Consider the following 24868-nt stretch of genomic DNA (forward strand, 5'->3'; position numbering starts at 1 on the left):
TATATTTATATACTAAATTTTAGACGTAATTAACATTTAAATAGATATTATTATTTTTAACAACACGTCCATTAAATGTCAATCACAATTTATTTACTTTTTCGTAAACTTTAAAAGAATCAAAGTATAACCTAAATTACCCAAGAAGGAGAAATGATTTAAATGTTGCACTGCTACATCTAACGACAGATTAGTGAAACTTGTTGCAGTCTCACTTCGTGGTTATGATTAAGACTTTCGCTTAGGCTGTAATAATTAAATCGTTTGTAAAATGGTAAATAATTTTAATTTCTAACTAAACGTTAACTTCATAATATAAGAGCATGATTATACTTGTGTGTTTAATGTATTTTTCAACGAATCAATAATATTCATGTGTTTATAGAAGAAAAAGATCGGCTTTTTATAATGCAAGTGAGGTTAAATTTGTCGAATGCCTTTTGTGGCACTCACTTATTTTATTGCGTCATTTTATGTTATGTTAAAAAAAGAAGAAAATATAATTTTTCATAATTTTTAAATGTTATTAATTATTTGTGAAAATACTTGCGTATGTATGTATCCTTATGTTATGCTTGTTAGTCCAAATTAAAAAATACATATATATACACACGTGTATATGATGATGCAGATGAATTATCTACTAATAATTATATTTAATACGAACACACAAACATTTTTAATATAAATTTTCTATTACTAATAGTTTCAGAATTTCGTGACATACAGGATTAGTTTAGTGGGTATTGCTCGCTCCACACAGTCGCAGAGAAGATTTAGAAATGGCTCAAGAGAAAATTCTTTATCATGTAATCCATTGCTACATACAACCTGTTTTCATTTACCAGATATACAAAGTTCACCGGTGAGTTTATTTCTTCTTGATCAACAAAGTTGTTGGATTTTACATATAAGTAATAATATTATATATTTATTTAGATTCGTTGGTATTCAAATCCCGCACGAAGACCAAGTTTCTTTACTCAATTTGTTGAAAATATTAAACAAGAAATGCAGAAAAATAAAGAAATGAAGGAGTCATTAAAGAAATTTCGTGAAGAGGCTGAGAAATTAGAACAATCTGAAGCATTGCGCTCAGCGAGACAGAAGTTTCAAGCGGTAGAATCTGAAGCCTCCAAAAGTTCCGAAGTTATAAAAGAAAAATTAGACACTTTAAAAGAAAAAGTATATTTACATTTAATTAATGATTATCTAATTGCAGTATCTATATATGTTAATTCATATATTACTTTCTAATTTTATTCTATCAATATTGATATTTTCTTTCGATAGGTACAAGAAGTTATTGAGGAAGCAAGTAAATCTGAATTAGGTAAAAAGGCAGGACAAATAGGTGAGGAAATAAGTAAATCGGCGAAAGAAGCAGCGGAAACAATTTCTGAAAAAAGTCAAGCACTTGGGAAAACAGGAGCTTTTCAAACAATCTCACAAACAGCAGAAGTTGTACGCAATGAGTTAGATCACCATGGAATGCAAGGTTTTAAATTGATTATATATTAACGCATATGTTTAGTAAAGACCATATTTCTTTATCGTTTTATTATTCAATCCAGGGAGAGTTTACGTACCACTTACTAAATTAAGAAAAAGAAAAGAAGTAGCAGAAATATCTTTAGATGAAAAGCAGGTTAAACCTAATATGGAGGCACTAGGAGTTGAATTACATAAAGATTCTAAATTTTTTCAATCTTGGCAAAAGTTTAAAGTATATATCTCGCTTAATAATTTTGTATTTGTGTTTTAAGTAATTATATTAACTACGTTTAATTAACTTCTTTTTACTAGGATAACAATCCATATATGAATAAAGTATTGGATTGGAAAATCAAGTATGATGAATCAGAAAATCCTGTAATTCGAGCTTCTAGATTTTTTACGGAGAAAGTTAGTGACGTGGTTGGTGGTATGTTCCGAAGCACAGATTTGTCTGAAACATTAACAGAAATTTGTAAGCTAGATCCAAGCTTTGACAAAAATCAATTTCTAAGAGATTGCGAGGTAGATATTATACCAAATATACTCGAGGCGATGGTCAGAGGGGATCTAGAAATTTTAAAGGATTGGTGTCATCAAGCACCGTATAATTTATTATCACAACCTATTATACAAGTACAAAAATTAGGATATCATTTTGATAATAAAATTTTAGGTATGATTATAAACTTTTAATAAAATATATTTTCAATACAATTTGTGAATAGTTTACAATAAAAATATTAATTATTTTCAGACATTGAAAACGTAGATTTACGAATGGGTAAAATGATGGAACAAGGTCCAGTTTTATTGATAACGTTTCAAAGTCAGCAGATTTTCTGTATTAGAAATAAAGATAATAGTGTGGTGGAAGGAGACCCTGAAAGAGTAATGCGCTTTGATTATGTTTGGGTATTATGTCGTGATCCAATGGAACTCAATCCGAAAGCTGCTTGGCGTTTACTTGACCTTAGTATTTCAAGCACCAATCAATTTGTATAGTCCACTGATTCTAGATAAAGTTAATATTTTATTTATGGAAAAATTGATGTTAAATGCGATTAAGTTGTCCTGAATGTCTCTTTTTTTTTTCTATACAATGGAACAGCACACAATGGTTAAATGATTTTCTCCTATAAAAGTTGATTATTATGAAATATTTTCTCGTATAATGTCGTATTAAATGAGTACCATAGCATTGAATGATATTATTTAAAACAAAAATGCTTCTTTTACTTTTTAAAAAAGTAAAGAAAAAGAAAAAAATTCAATTGAATAGTATCTGTACACATGATGTATTAAAAATTACACGGTATGTACAAGTTTTAAACGAAGAATATTTCGCCGAAAGAATTGACGAGAGAATTATATAACAAATAGGAATATATATATATATATATATCTTTATAAAATAATATAAGTATATATTTGGATTAAAATAATATAAGTATATATTTATATATGTATATATATTCCTAATGTCGTGAACGGTAAACATGAGAAGTGCCATTTTATATGGTTCAAATGTGTATACATTTATGTAATATAATTTTTGTATACATATCTTAAAAATTTTAGTTTTATAGTCTCTGTATATATGCGATTATTTCATTAAGAATATCTATAATAAAACAATAGATTACTTTGTTAGATTCATGATGTTTTTAAACCTTTGTTATAACTAGTAGTTTTAGTTAAACACTTTGAACAAGTTGAATATATAATTTTGTATATTGCGATAACGTTAAATAGGAAGAACAAATGTATGAAATTAATTTAAATATGTAATTAGATATGAAGCGGTTTTCTATTTAAAATGTGTATATATCCACAAGACATTATTTATATTTTATTATGTACAGTCTCCAAACTTTTTACAAGAGCTTTAAATTAATTACAAAAAAAAGCTATAGGAAATAACAAAATTATTAATTATCACAAGTTACAATAAAATGTCATTATTTGATATATAGAATAATTTTACAAAAACATACCCTGACATTCGCATTATAATATATAAATATAAATTCGATACAATTAAAAATATAAAATTTACATTATTACAGAATATAGAATACACAAAATTTGATTTACAGAATTTTTGAAAATTCTTAGATGAGTTATTAATAATTCCATTATGAAATACATTAGGTTTTCGCATATTTGCGGATAATTATGACAATGCACTAATTGTGAATCAAGTAATTACAAAAATTAAATTTAAGATTTAATTTGTTTAAAAATTATTCATATTATAAAACAAATCATAATATCAATTAAAAAAAAAATTTTTTTTACTAATAATTAGTCCACTGTTATAATAATCGGCAAATATAATTAGCTGGTCAACAATGTGTTAAAGTTACGTATTGGTAATTATCTATAAAAAAAAAAAATAAGAAAAACGAAAAAGAAATATCTCTTATCTGTCAAGTTCTTACGTGATTTTATGCGAAATAAGAAATAAAAAAAAAAAGAATCCACGGAGATAGAATAGAATACGCAAAATGTTAACGGTGTAATAGCGCGTTCTCCGTTATTGATATCACGTTGATCTGATCCAAGAGGACATATGCTCGGAGAAACTTTCACGTACAAATCGCTATCCGGCATCAAAGTTCATTGTAACTCTCCAGAGTTATTTCTGAATGAAAGGTCATTCGTAATAGTTATAACATATTCTTCCAAACGGTAGTCCTCGAAAAATTCAAATTTTGCTTCTTATTTCTATAATTATTTAAACGAAAAAAGAATTAAACAGATATAATAAAAAGTACTGAATGCATTAAGAAAAAAAAAGTCTCGCCTAATTGCGTAAAATTCTATCTTTTATGTTTACTTAAGTAAATCATTAATTCAATACTATGAATATATTATTTTGCATATATGAAAAGAAATAAGAAGTAAAAGAAAATGAATAGAAGAAAAAAAAAATTTGCACATAAAAATCACAATCGAGTATTCGACACGTCATAAAAAAAGAAAAAAAATAGATAACCGTGCCGGTAATAATTAATGATAACGAGTCGCGTTAATAAATAGAGAAAAAAAACACTTTTGAACTTTACGAATATTATTTTACATTATGAACAATCGTAATGTAAAAATAAATGATAAGATAAAATCTTGTGTTTTGTCCCCCTTTATTTTAGTCCACCACCGCTACAGTTATAATTACCTGCACGGTTATAATTATGAGATAGAATTCGAAATGAATTTGTTAGTACGAAAGAATGTGGAAATAAGCGAAAAGAACATGGTTAAAATCTTGTATTATATTTGAGAGTATTGGTATACCGTTGTGTACCATCCTCCTTTTATTTGCATACAATTTCAGCGCACCCCGTTTAAAAGAAGGAGAAAGAGGTGGAGAAAAAGAAGGAGGAGGAGGAGGAGGAGGAAAGGGAAGAGGTGGAGAACAAGGAAAAGAAGGTGGGGAAGGTGTAGAGACGGTCAATCGGTGCCAGAGTACCGTTGGATCTGAATGGAACTTGAAAGAGAGAGAGATAGCTTTTGGTTTCCCTAGCACAGCATCCGTCGTCGTCGTTCTCGGTTGTTGCTGCAACAACCTTCTTTAAACTTGTGTGTTCCCAGCTGCGGCTTTCCTTTTAGTCCCCTTCCTTCGACTTTTCTCTGTTATCATCACCTCATGCAACGTTTTATTTAACGCTCGTGACTCGCCACTAGCACAACTACTACTATTACTGCTGCGAAACACAATTCCCCGACAACTAATTTCTTTTTCTTTCCTCGAAGAAAGGAAAAATTGTTTCCTCGAACACCTCTTCTTTTGATTCTTTTTTTCTTCTTTTTCTTCCTTTCTCTCTGTGTAACTAACTTCGTTATCCTATTTCAAAAGTGTACCTGGAAAGAAGAGTGTTTAAAAGTTGTATGCGTGTGTTCGCGTGTGTTTTCAGCGCGGGAGCATTCGAGTCATTCAAGAACCACGTGCATCCGCAGGTGCACTTACATATGTAGGCGTTAACAGCTGCCGGTTTTATCCTTTCGCGTACTATCTTTTTTTAACCAACGAATTTTCATTATAATATCTGTTAAGGAATAGTGAAATGTGTCATTCTGGTGTTGTTACTTCGGATCGAACGTTATTTACGTCGACGAGTTATCAGGTATATTAAATTTTATATTCTTCCTTTTTTCTTTTTTATATTTTGAATGAAATGTATAATGCAAGAAAACGTGTATTGATTTTCATTTTAAACTTCATTTAAACAAACACAAAAAAAATACATCACAATTTTGAAGATTTAATTATTACGATAGTTAATCTATTAGCGTTGATTTCAATTTCGTTGAACTCGTTAATTGATTTAATATCAAGTTTATCGAGCGTGACATGATATTATCGTTTACACAGACCGTGATTAGCGTTACAAGTTTTCTACAACAAGTTTTCAAGACGATCAATTTGCAAACGGTTAACCGATGATAGCTATATAATACCTCCTAACATACTTTTCGATACTTTCTTCTTGGTCGCGAGTGAGCGTATTTGAAGTATGTCACCGTGCTGGTGTACAAAGAGAAACTATCACTGCCGTAACAGTGGATATCATCTTACCATATACGAAATAGATTCATTTTCTTTTTTTTGGAAATAAAATTTTTATTTTTACCTTTTTGCACGAATGAACAAACGTTGAAATAATGGTTATAGTAAGAAAAGACACTTCTTCTTCTTTTCTTTTTTTTTTTAATCGACAATTTTTCTAACGTTAGAAGAAATGCCAACGAAGGGTCTGGAAACAGATGTCCTTGGTGCCCTTGAGTCAAAGCTCGCTTATCTTCCCGGTGGACGTGATCGTGAGGGACGCCCTTTGATAATAGTTAACGTCCCAACTGAACTTCAACCGACAACGAAACCACGCTTGGAATCGGTCATCTTATACTTCTTGTCGATATTCAGGTAATCGATTGATAATATCGATTATTTGTTTGACCAAAACATAACGGGAAATACAATTGGATCTCGTTATAAGATTATTCCCCCTTGGGGAAAGGGACTGGTGGGGGGGGGTAGTAAGGTCATTTTATTTCATACAATGCTTAGATCAATAATAAATATTTGGTATACAAGCATAAAGGATCTTTGACACGTCTTATAACGAAACTTGAACATCAAATTTCGAAAGAATTGTTTTTTAATAAAATAAAGAGAAGTCTTGTAAAGTGTAATCTTAAACGAGGTTCAATTATTATTCCCAATGTAATAATAATTTTTGTTGGGATTGATTGTATTATCAAACCATGTAAAAAATTGATGGTATTCTTCTTATCACAGCTTTTAATGAGATCCTTCGAAAAATTGTTCAGTTTTCTTGATTTGGTGCAAATTTGAATTAGAATTTTGTATCATAAAAAATGGTCATTTTATATTTACGATGAAACTTTTGCAATAGTAATGAATTTGATTATATTTTTAGTACACATTTAATAAGTAAAATACTTGATTTCTTTTTTGTAAATCATTTATAGCGAAGGGACAAAGAAAGGTGGTCTAGTATTGATCATAGATGCACGTTATCGAGCATGGCGAGTTGCAAGATCCTGCATCAGGTTATCGGTGATGCTTCTAGGAAGTCGTGCAACTTCCGTGTTCGTTATACGTCCAGATGGCTTCTGGGACAAGCGTGTTGATAGTTGTACTAAGTCTTATAAGGACAGCGAGGTTAGTATTTTCTATGAATGAACAAGAATTTTTTCTTTAATCAACTCTTACCTCAAAAAAAGTTGAATCCTATAAATTTATTCAAGTATTTATTTCCTTGTTTCGCGATAGTTTATTTTAATTAGAACGTTGGATCATCAATGATTTACAATATGAACTGAATTTAAAAAAAAAAAATGTATTAGGTGGTACATGATTTTTAAACAGTAATAATAATAAATAATAATAGGATATTATATTAATTAATAATTCAATTGATATTTATTCAATAAATACAGACGTTACTAACATTGTAATTTTTTCAATTTCTGCTAAATAATATAGACATTTGTTATTCATATATAGAATAATTATTTATTAATTATTATTATTATTATTATTATATATCAGTCATTGATTAAACTTTTAAATAAATTCATAGATCGAACGGAATCGGTTACACTGATATTTCACGTTCGTTTGCAAAAGGATTATTTCGAGATTTAATTTTATTTTGTAAATTACTTTCTTTTCAATATTTTCTTTTAGCCGATGTATGTAACCGTTGAGAGACTTCACGCGTTTATTGAATTTTCACAATTACCGTATGACTTGTGCGGTAATAAATTTTACGATCACACGGAATGGATTCAAAAACGTTTGGTACGATGATCAATTATAATTATACTTTTTTTTTGAAAATGATTACTTCATTCATTTATCGATTACTTTATAGAAAGTTGAAGAATGCATGAAAGATGGTTTAGAGTTATTATCAAAAATGTCGAATTTACATGAACGATTGAGTAGCCTTGATGGGATTCGCATGAGGCAATCGGACGATGATTTAGAATCTTATTGGGAAATAGGAATGGAACTTACGTCTGTTGCTTCTCGTATTCTTAATTCAGGTTAATTTTTCTATACATTTCTTTTTTTTTTTTTTTTTTTTTTTAATAAAACGTGTGTTACGTATTATACAAAAAAAAGAAGAAGAAAAAACAAACAAAATGTGAGAAAAAATGATTATACACAGGTAGAAGTTTGGTGAACACTATGAGCAGGGATTCATCGAGAGATTCTTTGGACACTGTTAAAAGAATACACGGACTTATCGATTCCATTGAATTAAAACAGGTAACTGTATAATCTATCGTATAAATTTGTATTATGCGTAGACATTAATTCGGTGCTTTTTAATAAAAAACAAAGACACAAATTTCATCATTCAGGATTAAGTAATTATATTCGTTGTTTGTAAAGGTGGACATTGAAAATTGTTGGACTCAAATGGAAAGAAGTTTAGATACTGTGAAAGTAATAGACGACCTTGAAAAAGGTGTTTCACAAGTAACGGAGTGGATTTTGGGACCAGCCGACGCCATGTTGAATTCTTCTTATCAAGTTGGTTTTGATGTTGTATCTTCGGATGATCTTAGAAGACAACACGAACAATTGGAATTAAAATGCAGGGTAAAGGATAAAATTTAGAGAGAAAAAAATAAAAAAAAAGAAATCATATCTCTTCTCATTGGGCGAATAGAAATATTTCGAATAATTATTTTTTAATTCGATACTTGTTTTTTTCTTTTCTTTTTTCTCACAGGAAACTTACGGTCGTTACGCTGAGTTGCTTCATAAGATTGATCGTTTACCGACAGGTCATTTACCGGAAGATTTGAAATCTCAAAAGGATTTCATGGATTTCGTTTGTCGAAGCTTTGCATCTAGATTGGAAAGACGTAGAAACGTTTTAATTACTTGTCAGAGATTTTTCAGGCTTGTATCCGAGGTAAGATATATTTTTCTTTTTTTTTTTTAGAATAAACATTTCAACAATAAGGAAGAGAAAATATTTTATTTCGTTCTTTTCTTTTCTTTTTTTTTAAATTAGTACTTCGACAAGACGAGCGAAGTTTTTGACAAGCTGGTGATGACAAACACGACTCATGATTTCTCTCAAGCTAGTTTGAAATTACTCATGCTGGAAAAGAATCAATTGGCATTGGGTAAATATGTAATCGTATGAAGTAATAGTTATGATGAAATGTATAACTGCAGTCAGTATTAAGTCATAGGTATTAATAGTAATTTTTTATTAAAACAAATTGATTAATTTTATTAAGAGTTCGTTAATAAAAAAATTCAATTAATTATAAAATCATAATAGGTGGAGGGGGGGTTTAAATTTGTAAGAATATTGTAGCAACAATTATATATTTATAGTAATGTATAATAACTTTAGTTTATAGAATAGAATAATATTATAAGCCAACGTTTTGATTTTGTTTACAACAAATGTACAAAATTGTAATCGTATTACTTGATATATTTTGTAGAAGAGTTAGAACATGAACTTGTGAAAGAGGGTGAGAAACTTTCTGACATTTTATCGATGCCTGTCAAAGATGCTTTAGGAAGGGACGTTCACGTTGATTATGGCGAGGATATCGTCAATGTACGCGATATTTTGGATGCAACGATTGCTAGGAAAAATATTTTCAATGACAGCGTAGAGTTGCAGAAATTAACTTTGAAACAAATTTCTTTAATACATACATACGAGAACGATGCTGAACAGGTAAATCATAATTAATAAATAATTTCAATAAAATTCTTATTTTATAATTTCATTTATATGGGGGAATAATATTTCGTAGGCTGTTAAATGGTTAAACGATTTATTCAACGTTCTATTTCAAAATTTAATGGAAGTTGGCTGTAACACCAGTGAAATACAATCACAAAAGGAACAACATCAATCCTTTCAGGCAACTGCTCAGGCAAGTTATAAATAAATATAATTAATAAATGTTCGTTTTTTTAAACATAATTTTTCGTTCGTATTGTTTACAGGGTACTTTTGAATACGGTTGTCAATTGGTAAACGGTGCCCGAGTGTTGAGATTGTCTTGCAGATTGCCATTGGACAACAACGTTAACTTGTTATCGAGATTACGTCAAACCTGGAAACAATTACGTTTAGCTGGTCAAGAACAATTAATTAGGCTACGAGTGTGCGCAGTTTTTCATAGAAGCGTCGAGGATGTATGTAAACAAATGATACAGATCGAATGATTTAAAAAAAAACATAAAATTTAGGTTATTGATAAATATTAATATTTTATATGAAATTCAATGAAATTTTTAGCACTGTTCGAAATTGCGAGATTTGATCGACATAGTTGGATCTTTAAAACGTGCGAGAAAAAATGAAGATTTTGTTAGCGAGTGTCGTGCCAGAGCTGAGATAAGAGATATCTTGGGTGATCGGGAAAAACTTCTGTTGGATGTTGGTCGTATGGTCAGACTGGGACGTCTTCTGAGGACCAGATTGAAGGAACCTGTGTGCCATCAACGGCAAGTACGACAACGAATCGACGATTCGTAAAATTATTATTATTATTATTAACACTTTGACTGTCACGTCGAAATCACACGTTTCGTTCAGGATGTGCCTAGAACAGTATTTTTATTATTCAAGATATTTCATAGAAATGAATCTTTCATTTTCTATTTACATTGTTCCAATTAAAATTTATAATTGTTCAAAATGTACGCTAATTGTGTAAATTTTCATTCAACTATTACAATTGTCAAAAGTTCAAGCGTTTTGATCACCAATGATCGACGTAACAGTCAAAGTGTTTTAACTTATTCCTTAAAAAACAAAACAAGACCCCAATATTTCGCAACGTTATCAATTGATATTTTGATGTCACTAGTCCAAAAAACAAAAAACAAATAAAACAACAGAAATCGTAAGGATCGTGCAATTGGGTTAATTCAATAAACCTGTTGGGGGTGTAGTAATAGTAGTATACTTCGTACTATTCTTACGCGACTTTTCGTAAACTTGAGTGGCCGAGGAAGATAAAATTGAATATAAATTGAAAGAGGCAAGATGGTGCGGGGACGAGGTGGTTCGTCCAAGTTGGCGGTTAGCTCCGTTTTTAAGAGAGACGGGTGTGTCAGTTTATGGCTGCTCGTCGAACGGATAGGCTACATCTTATGAGCGGTTCATGTGAGTTACATCAAACCTAACGAAAGATGTTTTTTGATTTTTACCTTCCCCCCTTCCCCCAACTCAGTCCGCTTACCCGTTTCTTTTATTCGTTATCGAATGTTTCATTAATGTGAAATTATTACAAAAATCTGTTATCGATACATTTAAGTAACGTTATTTATTAGCTTATTAAATTTGGATATGTTTGAATTGTTAGAAACGTGAAAGAGATTCGTGTGAATTAGATCAAACACGTGTATCAAACTAATTCAACTAGCTTTTGATGCTTCTCATATATGTTCTTGGCTCGACGAATATGGGACAGTTGCGCGTCGTTAACACATTTCAAGAACAGTATTCATAGAAATATATACACGTCCTATTTCATAGGACGGTCATGGTCAAAAAATAACTCAACCAGAGAGACTGTCAGAATTTATTTTGTCGTATTTTGTTTGAACGCTTCTTCAATCGTATGGTTTATATGAATATATATATATATTGTTTTAAGAATTATTGTAGTCAAATATTTAGAATTACGTTGGTAAAGATCGTGCCGATTTATAAATATAATTGAAAATATTGAAATCAAAGTATATATTCGTTAAAATTTCTTATGAAAATCGGCACGAACTTTTGTCGATGCAATTCGTGTAGATAACAAAATACATTTTTTTGCGTTTACATGAAATATTTGTTTTTCTAATAAAATTGTCGGAAACTTTTTCAATCGAGTTTCTCCCTGTATTAACGATTCGAATGATTCAGATTATAATATAGATAAACAAAAAAATATTATACATTAATTTCAGATTTTGCAGATAATATATTTCTATTGCGAATAGATTATTATACGATTGTATGATCGTTCCTTCGTTCGCGTTGAAAGTTTTGAAAATTTGATTGGCATTTTTCCACGAATCGAATGAACGATGGGGAAACGATCGAAACCACGTTGACGTTTAAATCTTAAATATCATTTTATAATATTTTCTAACGTTGGTAAAGGATAAATTTATGGCGTGTAGATTAAAAATGGCACACGATTTAGATATGCGTACAGTTGGGTGGTATTGCAGACGTCGTATCTGCTCCCCCGAAATTAGAACTTCGTCCCACATTGGAATAACCATCTGGCCGAGGATGCGCCATCATGGCGGGCTGTCACTGTTGTCGTCGTCGTCGTCGTCGTCGTCTTTCTTACGTAATCGCTAAAATTTGACGTTTTATCCCAGTCGGTATTGGCGTATCTAAATATATCAATGAAAACAGATTCGATAGGTTTGAAGATAGGGAAGGGGGTGATCGGAATTGTTTTCGCATTAATTTTCTTCGAAGTTCAATTAGTTTTCTATCATTTATCTAAACAATTTACATTACATACAGAGATAATTATACATCAATAGTTTTCTTATTTGTATACACTTATCGAATGGTTAGATGTTAAAAAGAACAAAAATATAGATGAATAGATCTTCTATTTGATTGAAATTCATCTTTAAAAGGAAAGCTCATTGATTCGTTTTTTTTCATATCATTATAATATATGAATAATTTGATGTTAGATAACTTACGTTAGTATTTTATTTGTGGTGTCCTATTTATATATCTATTTATCGACTCGTCGTTGAAAGATGACTCGAAACTATTTTTCATTTCTTTTCTCTTCTTTTTTATTCTATCTTTCTATCTTCTCTATCTTTCTTCTAGACGTAACTGAAAACAAAATACGAACGACGCAGTCAAATCTTTTTATACCAAGCCAAAGTATTATAAACATGACATTTATCACTTTGTAGAATGTCCGAAGCCGAGGATGCTTCGGGCAAAGCCGCTAACTTAACAGCAGTCGAAGCAATTTCGGCTAAGTTGGCAGAAGTAACCCGGTTAGCTGAAAAACTGGATGCAAAATTGTGCGAAGCTGGAGCAAGGACTCAACCTGTACCGATATCAACCTCGGCATTACCGATTTCTTCAACTTTAACATCAACAACTACGACATTAGCACGTACCACGTCTCCAATCGTTTTAACCAAATCCAATACGACTACGACGACTACGACGACTACTTCATCGATTATCACTGCACCTATCGATGAAATAACTTCTACATTTGTTTCTACGAATGATTTTGCTTCAACTTTGATCGGTGCAAATCCTGCCGCCGATGTGTCCGATTTAACTGTTTCTAATTTTGGATTATTATCATCTTCGTCGTCTGGAGCTATAGTCTCGCATGTTGAAGATACTAAAACTTCATCGGCAGTTTCGTCCATTCCTTCTGGCAGTTTCCCATCGACTATGACTTCAAACACCTCGTCCATGATCACCGATGATAGTACTGAAAAAAAACAAGATATCGTAAGTGGATAATTAAATTAAATGCACGAAGGTGGGACAAGTATTGTTAAGCTATCATTTTATTTGTCGATCATTTGTTTTTTAGATAAATCAAATTTAACAGTTACTTTTTCGTCTCGACATTTCAAAATCGTATCTATAATTTTATTCACGGTTGTAGATTATTTTTACGTACAATTAAATATCAACGATAAAGTTTATTATCATTAAAATAGTTATTTTTTTTTCCCGAAAAAAGTTACAGTAGGATGTAGTTATTTATACTTTTAAAAAATCATTAGATCATTTTTGTTTTTGGTTAAAAACAGCACGCGTGTCACACCTGTTTTTTCATCCCTGCGAATTTTGAAGGATCTTCATCTAGGTCATTGAATTTCTTTTAATGGAAATTTGTAAATGCTATTATATCGAAATGGTAGCATTATACTACATGTCTCATTTGGTAATAATTAATTGTGAAAATAATGCAAAATGTAATCTCGTTTTTTAGGATGACGTTGAAAAGTTTAACGAAGAGAGCACGAACGAGGATGTCAATGTTGACGGTTACGTGACAGCTACGGAATGTTCGATCACGCCTACGGCAAGATCTAGAAGTGAATCTTTCGTGACAACTCCGGAATGCGAAGATGCTATAGTTTCATCAATAATACCTACAACAACAACTTCTACCTCAGCTTGGTAAAAATCAAAATTGATTTTTCATATCTATTCTATTCATGTAAAAAAGAAAAATGTATTCATCACTTTTTGGTGGTATTTTGCGTTGGAGAAAAAATGAAACAAATATCTAAGAATTTAGATATTTATTAAATACATAAATACATTACATAAATAATAATATATTTATTAAATACATATTTTATAAATGTTTGATAATTAAATTTAATTTATGTATAATTTTAAAAATATAATAATTTTCTTTTTCTTTTCATATTATTTTTATTGTTTTAATAAATTTAGGTGGAAACCGGAAGAATTTATGAAAGAACAGGAAATAATAATACCAGTGGAAATAGAAAAATCTGATGTACCGTTGCAAAGTTCTAAAATGGAAGAAGAAAAAACAGGGTTGGTACCTATAGGAAAAATCGTTACCATCGAAAAGAGTACGGAGGTAAGAGTCAATCGCAGAAGTTTCTATTTTTAAATACTTTAAAAGTAGCAAGAATAATATCTCGAGTTTTATCGCAGGAGAAATCTGGAAAGATCGTAAAAGAGGTCACGGAGACGACTACTTTACGTGTCTCGCACGACACTCATTTAGGGGTGGCATCTTATAAAGTTACCTCAAACACGTTGGAAGATCATAGACAAAATGTCGATATTAAGAAGATGCAAGATTCGAATCATACTTTAATCGAAGATGAGAATACAAAATTAAATGGTATCGATCGAGATGATATCGATGTCACTTCTGCCAAAGGTACGTTGGATATTTTTTTTTTTAAAGTTTTCATTATATTAGCGGTTTTATTTTCGAAAAGTAATACGAGTCAATATATTTCTATAATAAGAAAAAAAAAACAAAGCCAATGCAATACATATTTTGATGAATTTATTAAAAAAAAAAAGGTTTTATCATAAAATATAAAGCACAAATGATTATTCGATGAAAGTGGTATTAATTGATCGATAATTAAACGAAAGAAAATGTATATTGTTGTTTAAAAGTATGGAATATAAGTGCAATGCATTGATTTTAGTATTTTTTGTTCATTTTTATGTAATTATTTTAACGCTCCTGAGCAGTGATGACTTCGAGGGTAAAATTTTCCTGTAATATAAGTAGAGTGCATTAGAGTATTAAATAATTAATAATTAATCGAAGGAAATGTTTATTATTGTTTAAAAGCACTGTGTATATGTTTCACGCACCGTCTTCTTCGAAATCACCCGTTAGATTGGTTTATTGTCCTCTATAAAAATTCTTTTATTAAATGTTGTTTATATGACTTTTTGAAAGATGCGCATGTGTGTAATGGGAATAATATTCGTAATAAATAGAATTTCCTTATTTGGAAAGTCATATAAACAACATTGAATAAAAGAATTTTCATAGGGGACAATGAACCAGTCTAACGGTGGATTTCGAAGAGGGTGGTGCTCCGAACGTATATTACGTGCTTTTAAAAAACAATATACATTTCTTTTGATTAATTATCGATCAATTAAGATAAATTAAGCATGGTACTGTACTATATTTAATATTTTAAATTGTTTTAACGTTTCTGACCAGTGATGACTTAAATGCAATTTAAGATTATAATTTTTTTATTTTGATTTTATCGTTGTTTTTTCGTTCATGTAATTGTTTAAAGAAAAGTATATTATTACTTAACTATATTATATAATTTAAAGTATAATTAGAAATTATATTTCTTGAGTAACTTTATCAATATTTTTTTAAACCAAATTTCAAATGTATAACGTTTAAACATCTTAAGATAAGAATAATTCAAATAAATAATTTAATAATTGATTTTGAATCGTATATGTAATATGATTTTTAGGTTTATCCGAGCCACCACCTAAAGAGGAATCGAAGAAAATTCCGATGAATTCAACAACGAAGAAGGAAATAACAATCGACGAAGAAAAATCGCAAACTATTAGCAAGGAAACGAAAAATGTTTGTTCGATTACTAAAACATATACGAGACATCACGAGGATAGTGGCATCGAGATGTCGCCAACGAAACGAGATAAAGATGATCTCGAGGGTGAGGAGTTTTTGGAAAATGCAAGGAAGGTGAGTCGTTCGATCGAGGATATCGTCGTGCAAAACGTTGATAAAAATTCTTCGATCGGTTGCTGCAGTTGCAGTTGCGCACACGAAGCTGAATGCTTCGCTGTTTACGACGTTACGACTTCCGGTATCTTCAAATTCGCCGAAATAACATCCGTTGCTTTGGCAAATGAGAATCGTCGTCGTCTGCCTTTAGCTAATCCAAGCTGATTAATCCGATTTGTGTGTGTGTGTGATGACAAGTTTTTTACATTTATTCTTAATCTAAATTTTAACCATTTACGGATGATAACAAGATATCGGAAAATTGAACAAGACAAAATAGATATCGTTATATAAATATATATATATATCGACGAGATTTTGATTATTTAAGTGATTATTAATGCCATTTACGTGCTCGTATCAATTTGATTATGATTTTTCTAAACGAAGTGGCATGAATCGTATACGATCCTACGTAATATAAATATTATCATACAAATTTCAAAAACGACTCTAATGGAAAAAGGTTCATAGTTGGGACTTTGGTTGAAAAAGACACAATTCAAAAGTTTATTCGCAAAATAGGTGTGTATTGCATGAATTAATGATTACCTTTTTTTTTGTAAATAAAGTATCGTATTAAATATAATATACCCAACGAGATTTGTATTTGTTTCTGCACGGATATTTGCGATTTATTATTGCATGCATATATATATATCAAAGGTAAGTAATCAATTTTAATCATGATTATTACGGTATTAAATTGAAAAGAAAAGGATACACATTTTTTCGTTTAACCCTTTCAAATTCGCCGCCGTCGTAAGTCGTCGTATTTGTTCGGGTAATCTTCGATGATAATCGGCAACGATCGGTAGAGCTCGGTTCGCGACTGTAAGCTTTGAAGCCGTTCGAAAAGTTCGGATCTTTTAGTCTCGGTTCAGCTTGGCCTCCGTGCTAGATCTGTCGGTGACGTGACATGTTCGTGACATGTGTCACACGAGTGTGTTAACATTGTCGACATTGTTGCTTGAACGTGGATCGATTTAGGTGATTTGTCGCTATACTTTTTTGTTATTTGCGTGCCATTGAATTCATTCAATTAAAATAATTACTAACATTTAATATTAATTCAATTGGAAAAAAATTGATTTTCTTTTTTAGATCATTTATATATCGAACGAACGTTTATTAAATATATTAATAATTATAAAACATTTTAATGATAATTTTGAATGCGGTTCTCGTTCGCATCGTTCTTTTTTTTTTTAAATACTTTCCTATTTTGTTTTAGATATTCCTATTGTTTTTTTTGTCTTGTTATATTTTTATAAGTTAGATTTTGTTCATAGTCTAATAATTATTCTATTAGTAGAAATTATTCGATCATTTATAAATATATCGTTGCTGTCATAATCAAGTTTTGATTCCGTATTTCTTTTTTTTTGCTTTTAAAATATATTATCTTTTAATCAAAGATTGTACCGTTTTTCTTTACATAAGAAATTATAAATGAGACATAAACGAGGATTGTTATTCATTTTTACATCGAGATTTATTTTACCGTTTTGTAAGAAAAAAAATAAATTACAATAACGTAAGAAAATTATCATTGAATTTCCATACGGGCCTAACTCACAACGGTGTCACGCTAAAACAAGTCACGTGTGTCTGTGTCTCGCATCATTTTTATCCAAGGACTTAACTCTGACTCCGTCGTCGCGTATTACCTTTGGCAAAAAAACAAATAATAATTCTTTTTATTTTCGACTAAACGCATATTGTAACGTTATTATTCAACAAATTACGCAACAAAAACCCCGACGCCAAAATTTATATTATTTCGAACGGATTATTCAATCTCATCCTTTATTCGTGATTTTTGTTCGTTTCTTCGATCCCCCTTCCCCTCCCCCTCCCACCTACCATTTATTCGATAAATTTTGATATACGTGACAGTTCAATAATATAAATATAAACGATAAGAGACCGTAAGGAGAGAGAAATAAAAGATCAGGGGAGAAAATATGATCGTTAAAACCGACACTATTACGATTTGCGATCTGTTGAACAACTTCTTATATACATATACATATACATGTATATATATATATACATAATGAGACAGCGGTCTTAATTAATCAGTGACGCCCCATGAATATTAATTATTAGATTACGTGCAATTACTTGTATGCATCCGACGTAACGTTCCGGTCGTTAAACAGAAGAGCGTTCGTTAAAGCATATCTTACGATAAGTCCGCATACGATCTCGTACAGATCGTTCCCTTTTCAAATACTTACAATTCATTATTATTTTCAACATTTTATTATTATTATTATTATTATTATTATTTTAGTTCTTTTTTTTTAAGGTAACAAAATATCAATGCGTACAACTATCGCGAATAGGAAGAATAATTTTCTTTTTTTTGTTCAAGTTCCCCGATAGTCGTCGTCCGATCAGAGCTTTCGATGTGGTGTACTTCTCGTTCGGAGAACGCCACCAGTCAGTCCGGTTTTATCCTCCCATTCGTTCGTCCGTGTCGGTGACGTCACTCTAGAAAGATACCCATAATGTATAAACATAACGAGTCGTCGTGGTCTGTCGAATGTCGAGCTTTTATCGATTTTATTCATTAATTTCATCCCATGACACACACACATATAAAAACACACATTAGAATTACCTCACGAGAAAGAACCCTCCTTCCCCTCCAAAAAAAAGAATAGGAAGAAGAATAAAAAAAAAGAATTCTAATCGAAAAATAGGAATTAGCGTGTAAAACTCGTGAGAGATTGGCTGAAAGTCGGCATAAGATTCGGTTATGTCTATTTTAAACGCTATGATTAAGGGATACAGCATTCTATATTCTACACGAAAAAGAACATTCTTTCGTAGGCGATGAGAAGAGAACACACGTTTCGTACATGCACGTATGCATATACATAAAACGTGCTCGTGTATCAACTGCCTCCCCTCCTGCTCACCCCACCCCCCGTAGCCCGGAATTCGCGCGAACGCGACTTGGCCTAACGCCAAAATTAATGTTAATCGCTGGAACCAAGTCTAGGAGAACGTCATTTTGAATTTCGTCAAAGAAAATATATATATTATATATATATATGTATATGTATATATGTATAATCGAATTCGAACTTAAAGCTTTTACTATTCTCGATCCTGACATTTAAATAGTGCGGGCGTTAAAGTCTCCGCGAGATATCAAACCGTTAGATCGTAGGATACACTTTCTGTACGTTTTTACATACTTTCTTTTCGGAATGATATTATTTTTTCCTTATAGAATAATTTTAATTAAAATAGTATGCAGAAAATGTAATATACAATTTACGTAGGTAGAATAATAGTAAAGTATAGTAAAGTATATAGTAAAGATCACGTGTGCGAACTAAGTATACGAACCGTGAAAGAGATATACTTAAATGTGCATACTATATTCACACACGGAGAGAAAAAGAGAGAGAGAGAGTTTGAGGACTCTGAGTGTGGTTTTGCTGGCATATAGCCTGATAGTTATCGTTCGTCCTTAACCTTAACCGGTAAAGTTATTCAATGTCTTTTCCAATTAAAAGGATTAACCTAAATCGATGCCACGATTATTTTTTTTATGTTATATATATATATGTTTTTTTTTTTATTTTTTGTTTTCACCCACATCGTGTGTCGATTGAAAAAAAAAAAACAAAAAGGCGATAATAGGGAAAATGGTGGACGGACACGATTCGAGGGAAACGATGGACAAAAGTCCGGAAGGATCTGTTGAAGATTCGCTAACGATTGCTGAGGATAAAGAACATTCGCAGGAACAGAATTCTACTACTACCGGGAGTACACCTACTACTACCATAAGTACTATAGCTGTGCAAAGTGGAGAAACGCGTTTGGTTATCGCGTTGCTACAGGTAAGAGGATTATCATTCATTCTACGAATTGTCATTCTCGTTGATATCAATTATTTAGTAGATTTAACATAATAATCTATAATAATCACTCTCCAAAAGTTTCTTGCTTCTATTTTTTTTTCTTTTTTTTTTTCTGTACTAACACGATGCATTTATTTTTTTTTAATTTTTATTCCGAAAGAAACAATTCGGAAATGCACGATGTTCGTACAAATGAAAATACTTGTATTATTAAAAGATATGAGTTATAATGGTTCGCGTGTTAAATTTAAGTATTGAAATTTTACATTTGTTTACGTTTAAACAAAACAAAATTTATATATATATAAAATAAAAATATTTAATCGTGATATATATAAAATATATTGATTCGATCGATTCAACAATCGATTGAAACAAACTTTAGAATAGAATTAAATCGATAACAATCAGAATATTATAATATTTGCGAGTACAAAGCTAACGATTGACCGTAACGTAAATAAAAAAAAATATAAAAAGAAAAGGTAACAAAGAGAAGATGATCGCGAGTCGAAAATATATTTTACGAGCGTGTTGAGAAAGATGAAAGGCGTTTGACGTGTAGACACGACGGTACCAGGGGGAAAAGGGGGAAAATGGGGAGAAGGTGGTGGAGGTGGAGGGGGTGGAGGGGGAGGGAACTCGCATCATGTAGTAGACGCATATATTATGTACCTCTACGTAAGTAAGAGCTTTCGGTTATATACCGAAGTCCATAGTAGTTAGATATTTCGGGAGAGTTGAGTTGAGTTGAGTTGAGTTGAGTTTGCCGAGAACGAAGAGAGAATAAGTCTATAGCTATTTCCGAGTCCTCTCGAAACCGTACAAACGTTTTAGGTATCCATCCCATCGAGCAAAACGAATTCGCCGAAACGTTCAACGAAGGATAAATTTAAACCGCGCGTCTCGTATGCGGGCACGGGTTACCTCTCCTTCCAAAGTTTTCTCATTCTACGGTGCCACGTACAAGAAGAGGAACAAGAATAAGAATAAGAATAAGAATAAGAATAAGAATAAAAATAAAATAAGTAGAAGTAGAAGTAGAGGAGGATGCGCTGGCTGGCTGGCTGGCTGGCTGGTGGTGGTGCGTGGTCTTTATTTTTTTTTATTTATCTTAACTACATTTTTTTTTCTCTTTCAAAGGATTAGTTTGTTGCGGTCGGTCGACCGGTGAGAACGATTAATGAGCCACCATTGGGTTACCCATAAAAAATAAAATAATCCGACACTTACCGCAGACTCATTCGCCTAAGACTTTAATATTATCGAGAATCTAATATATATATATAATCAATGTAGTAATATACACACACACACACGTAATAAGATACGTGTTTAACGTATTTAAAAAGAAAATCTTGACAATCTGAAATAATTTTAGCAAGCAAAAATAAGAAAACAATATAATACAATATTATTTATTTTTTTCTTGTTAAATTAACAAGTATTACGTCTACTCAGTTCATCTCTCTCTCTCCCTCTCTCTCTCTTATTACTCGCTCTTCCTTCTTTCCTCTCTTACAGAATCTCAACCTTGGTATAAATTTCCCGTAAAACGATACACTTTTGTATCTCGTATTCTCGATTACACTTTCCTATCATATACACCCTTTTTTACATCTCCCTTTCTCTCTTTTAATATTATACGTATAGATAAATGAGTGAGGGAGTTTAAGAGTACAAATATGTGTATATGTGTGTATGTGTGTGTGTGTGTGTGTGCACGAAACCACGTTCCGTGAAAGACGACAGAGTTGTGTGCAGAGAGAAAACGACAGAACGGTTCACGTGTAACAGGTCGAAAGAGGAGGAGGAGGAAGAGGAGGAGGAGGATGATCCCCTCCCTCCCTCCCTCCCGCCCTTCAACCCTTCCTCTTTTTCTTTCTTTCTTATTCTGTCAGGGAGATCTCCTGCACGTTCTCATGTAATCTAACAAACCGGTATTATACGAGCTGTGCCGGGCGTGATCCTTCCACACAACGCCAATGTCTCCCCCTTTCCCCCTCCCCCCTTCCCCTTCACCCTTTCCCCTCCCCTTTTTCCCCTTATCGTATCTACGACCTTACGACACTGACTCCCGCCTACCCAAGAAGAAGAAGAAGAAGAAGAAGAAGAAGAAGGAATGAAATAGTATAGGAAATAAGAAAAAAATAAACAAAAAAAACATTAAACGAAAAATATGCGTATATAAAAAATGCAAAAGAAAAAAAGAAAAAAAAGAAAAGGAAACGCAGGATTCGTTAAAAGACACGAAAAGGGGGGGTACGTACTGTTGTGCGTAGGTGATACCTACCTGGTCACTTTCGAAGTATCATTTTTCTATTAATCCGTTTTTATTATTATTATTTGATTTTTCTTATTTAATAGTATTATTTTGTTGTTTTATTTTTTTTTGGGCAAGAAACAAAAAGAAAAGGAAATTAAAATCATTCAAAAACCGGCGTGATAAGATTTTGGTATCTCGTTAAATGTACGACGAGCAATTGATTCGATCGGTAATGAAGATAAGATAAGGAAATGTTGTTTTTTTTTTTTTTTATATAGAATAAACGAAGACAAGTATTGTCTTATTGCGCGATTGCGATATTTAATTTTAATAATGGACGAATTTAAGTGGTTATATATATATATGATTGTCAGGTAGTAGTCAAATGTATACGCGTTAACGTTAAATAGATATTGTTCAATTAAATCGTAAAAAAAAATAAGAAATGGGAAATATTATATATATATGGTTTGTTTTTTTAGGGGGTGGGGGGAGGAAAGCGTATAAAATAATTTAAAATAATTAGAAAATAATTAGTTTTATTACACACACTCAACTATGTTACCCCCCCCCGATTGTCCGTTGTTTTTAAATGTAATAAATAGATAAAACATATGTGCCAATAATTACGAAAGTGGTTTAATTGTAAGTCAATTATCTCTCGTTTCGAGATATTTGAAAGATTACATTTGAACACTGAATGAATTCCCCATAATAATGTTGAAATAACAACCACTATCTAATAATTCATTTTTGACAATATTTGTGAAAATTACGTTGAATTAATTGAGTTTAAAATAATGTCGTGTGAAATAACTGATAAACTTATTTTTGTTTTGTTTTAATCTTTGCACTCGAGCGGCGCCGATATGGCGCCCGGCCGATTTCAATTATCAACTCAACCAAAACTAATTACAGAGTGGTAGTATTTATCAAAGTTTGTTATTTTACGACATATAAATGAATAAACTGATGATATTTGATTATTTCTATACGCTCGTTTGTTTATAAATGTTTTTAAAGTACCTGTAAAATGTCTACTTTAATTTGGTCGAAATCGTCTCGAGTTGCTGCAAGCGAAAAAGGCATCGAGTGCAAAGGGTTAATTTTGACTTAGACCACTTTCATAATTACGTGCACATATATGAGAGTCTTAACGAGAGAAACGCAGTAGTAGTTAAAAATAAAAAATTGTTATTTGATATATCCGTCATTTAAAGGTATGCGTAAGTATTACACAGATTCTCTCATTCCGGTTGTGAATTTTTCTTGATTTATTTTTAATACACGATACGAGGACGAGACGCGTCGTAGTCTCTGCGGCGAACGACACAAGTTCGGGAGATTTTAACGCTCGTTCGTACGTTTCTTCTTTTCAGAAAAAAAATCATTATAGTTCGTTATACCAAGAGATAAAAAGAGAAAAGAGAGACTCCTCTCTCACGATCACAACGCACGTTGGCCTAATTTCTACGTCCCGAATATGGTCATGACTTCGTATACACGTTCCCCCCTTATTCCCCCTCTCCCCCCCAGCTCCCTTACACCATCGTTTTTCCATCGTTCGCAGGAGGTTGTCGTTCTTTAAGAATCTCGCGTACATTCCTACATTTGTAACACGCCCGTGTCTCTTTCTTTCTCTCAACATTCACGTATACGTGACGTGACGTGCGTGTATTTATCTGCGTATGTATGTATGTGTGTATGTAGGTACACGTAAACGTGACTTTAGGCAGGCGCATGTAATTTAACTCTCGACTGCAACAGTCACTTTCACTCAACTCGTATCGAATCCCTTTTCATTGTCATTGTTAGATCAAATTGTTCCTGGATTATTGCATTTGGGTTACCTTTGAAACTATTCGATCATTTTAGATTGATCGATCGTATCGAATTGAATTGAATTGAATTGTTTGTTATGTTTCTTTTTTTCTTTTTATGATTAATATGATTTTTTATGATAATCGTGATAACGATAATATCATTCGTAGAATAAATTCGTTATTAATTTTATGGAGTATATTGTGATATAATTAATTGTTATTAAAAAAGAAACAATACTTTGTTGATACAATAAAATATATCATTGATTTAGCAGAAAATTAATATAGAAATTATATTAATTATGCTATAAATATTTATTTATATTGTAATGTTAATCTCGTGTGTAATTAATCTCGTGAATAATGAACTTTTTGTCTATTGTTTTATAAACTGTCAAAAAAACGTGTCTAGAGACACGTTTGTGTTTAAATGAAATTTTCTAAGAATAAGAAAAATTGTGTCGATGCTTTTTAAAAAAGAAACTAGTGTATAATTATTTTGATAGATACTTAAGTCAAATAAAGAAGAAAAGAAATGAAGAAAAAAGGGCGTTAATTGAAACGTGTCT

The 24868-nt window shown here is 31.4% G+C and overlaps 3 protein-coding genes and 2 long non-coding RNA genes across 13 annotated transcripts in view; 3 read left to right on the forward strand and 2 right to left on the reverse strand.

Annotated features, from left to right (window-relative positions):
* The first annotated feature begins 32 nt into the window (after positions 1-32).
* On the forward strand, positions 33-3465 carry LOC122524098 (mitochondrial import inner membrane translocase subunit TIM44). The gene is made up of 7 exons (XM_043646180.1): positions 33-274; positions 707-865; positions 940-1185; positions 1294-1498; positions 1575-1726; positions 1807-2170; positions 2252-3465. The coding sequence occupies exons 1-7, from the start codon at positions 272-274 to the stop codon at positions 2497-2499; spliced, it is 1377 nt and encodes a 458-aa protein (XP_043502115.1). The 5' UTR covers positions 33-271; the 3' UTR covers positions 2500-3465.
* Positions 3466-7097: 3632 nt separating this feature from the next.
* LOC122524302 (SEC14 domain and spectrin repeat-containing protein 1) lies at positions 7098-10553 on the forward strand. Its single transcript, XM_043646464.1, has 9 exons — positions 7098-7183; positions 8199-8299; positions 8426-8635; positions 8769-8954; positions 9057-9171; positions 9502-9743; positions 9823-9945; positions 10019-10210; positions 10314-10553. The coding sequence occupies exons 2-9, from the start codon at positions 8219-8221 to the stop codon at positions 10551-10553; spliced, it is 1389 nt and encodes a 462-aa protein (XP_043502399.1). The 5' UTR covers positions 7098-7183; positions 8199-8218.
* A 595-nt stretch (positions 10554-11148) lies between these two features.
* LOC122524058 (muscle M-line assembly protein unc-89) overlaps positions 11149-24868 on the forward strand; it is a 43160-nt gene continuing 29440 nt past the window's right edge. For 6 of the 8 annotated variants that reach the window (XR_006305447.1, XR_006305448.1, XM_043646107.1 and 3 more), the window contains exons 1-7: positions 11149-11186; positions 12968-13529; positions 14020-14210; positions 14493-14646; positions 14724-14955; positions 16043-16281; positions 19977-20189. Coding sequence is in view for 6 of the 8 variants with exons in the window: in XM_043646107.1 (XP_043502042.1) it covers positions 12969-13529; positions 14020-14210; positions 14493-14646; positions 14724-14955; positions 16043-16281; positions 19977-20189 (1590 nt within the window). In the remaining 2 variants the exon portion in view is untranslated. Of the gene's footprint in view, positions 11187-12967; positions 13530-14019; positions 14211-14492; positions 14647-14723; positions 14956-16042; positions 16282-17201; positions 17314-19976; positions 20190-24868 lie in introns of those variants that run through there. The other 2 variants (XM_043646110.1, XM_043646112.1) reach the window with 2 other exon arrangements.
* On the reverse strand, positions 12345-13254 carry LOC122524060. The gene is made up of 3 exons (XR_006305451.1): positions 13181-13254; positions 12743-13107; positions 12345-12418 (listed from the first exon to the last, which is right to left on the reverse strand). It is a non-coding gene; the product is annotated as an uncharacterized LOC122524060 (long non-coding RNA).
* The window catches only part of LOC122524059, a 143094-nt gene continuing 131654 nt past the window's right edge, over positions 13429-24868 (reverse strand). Inside the window, exon 4 of one of the 2 annotated variants that reach the window (XR_006305450.1) lies at positions 13429-13509. This is a non-coding gene — a long non-coding RNA (uncharacterized LOC122524059). Of the gene's footprint in view, positions 13510-18653; positions 18823-24868 lie in introns of those variants that run through there. The other variant, XR_006305449.1, reaches the window with a different exon arrangement.

This window comes from Polistes fuscatus, unplaced genomic scaffold (assembly GCF_010416935.1).
Source record: "Polistes fuscatus isolate 324 unplaced genomic scaffold, CU_Pfus_HIC Scaffold7, whole genome shotgun sequence".
In the NCBI taxonomy this organism is placed as follows: Eukaryota; Metazoa; Arthropoda; class Insecta; order Hymenoptera; family Vespidae; genus Polistes; species Polistes fuscatus.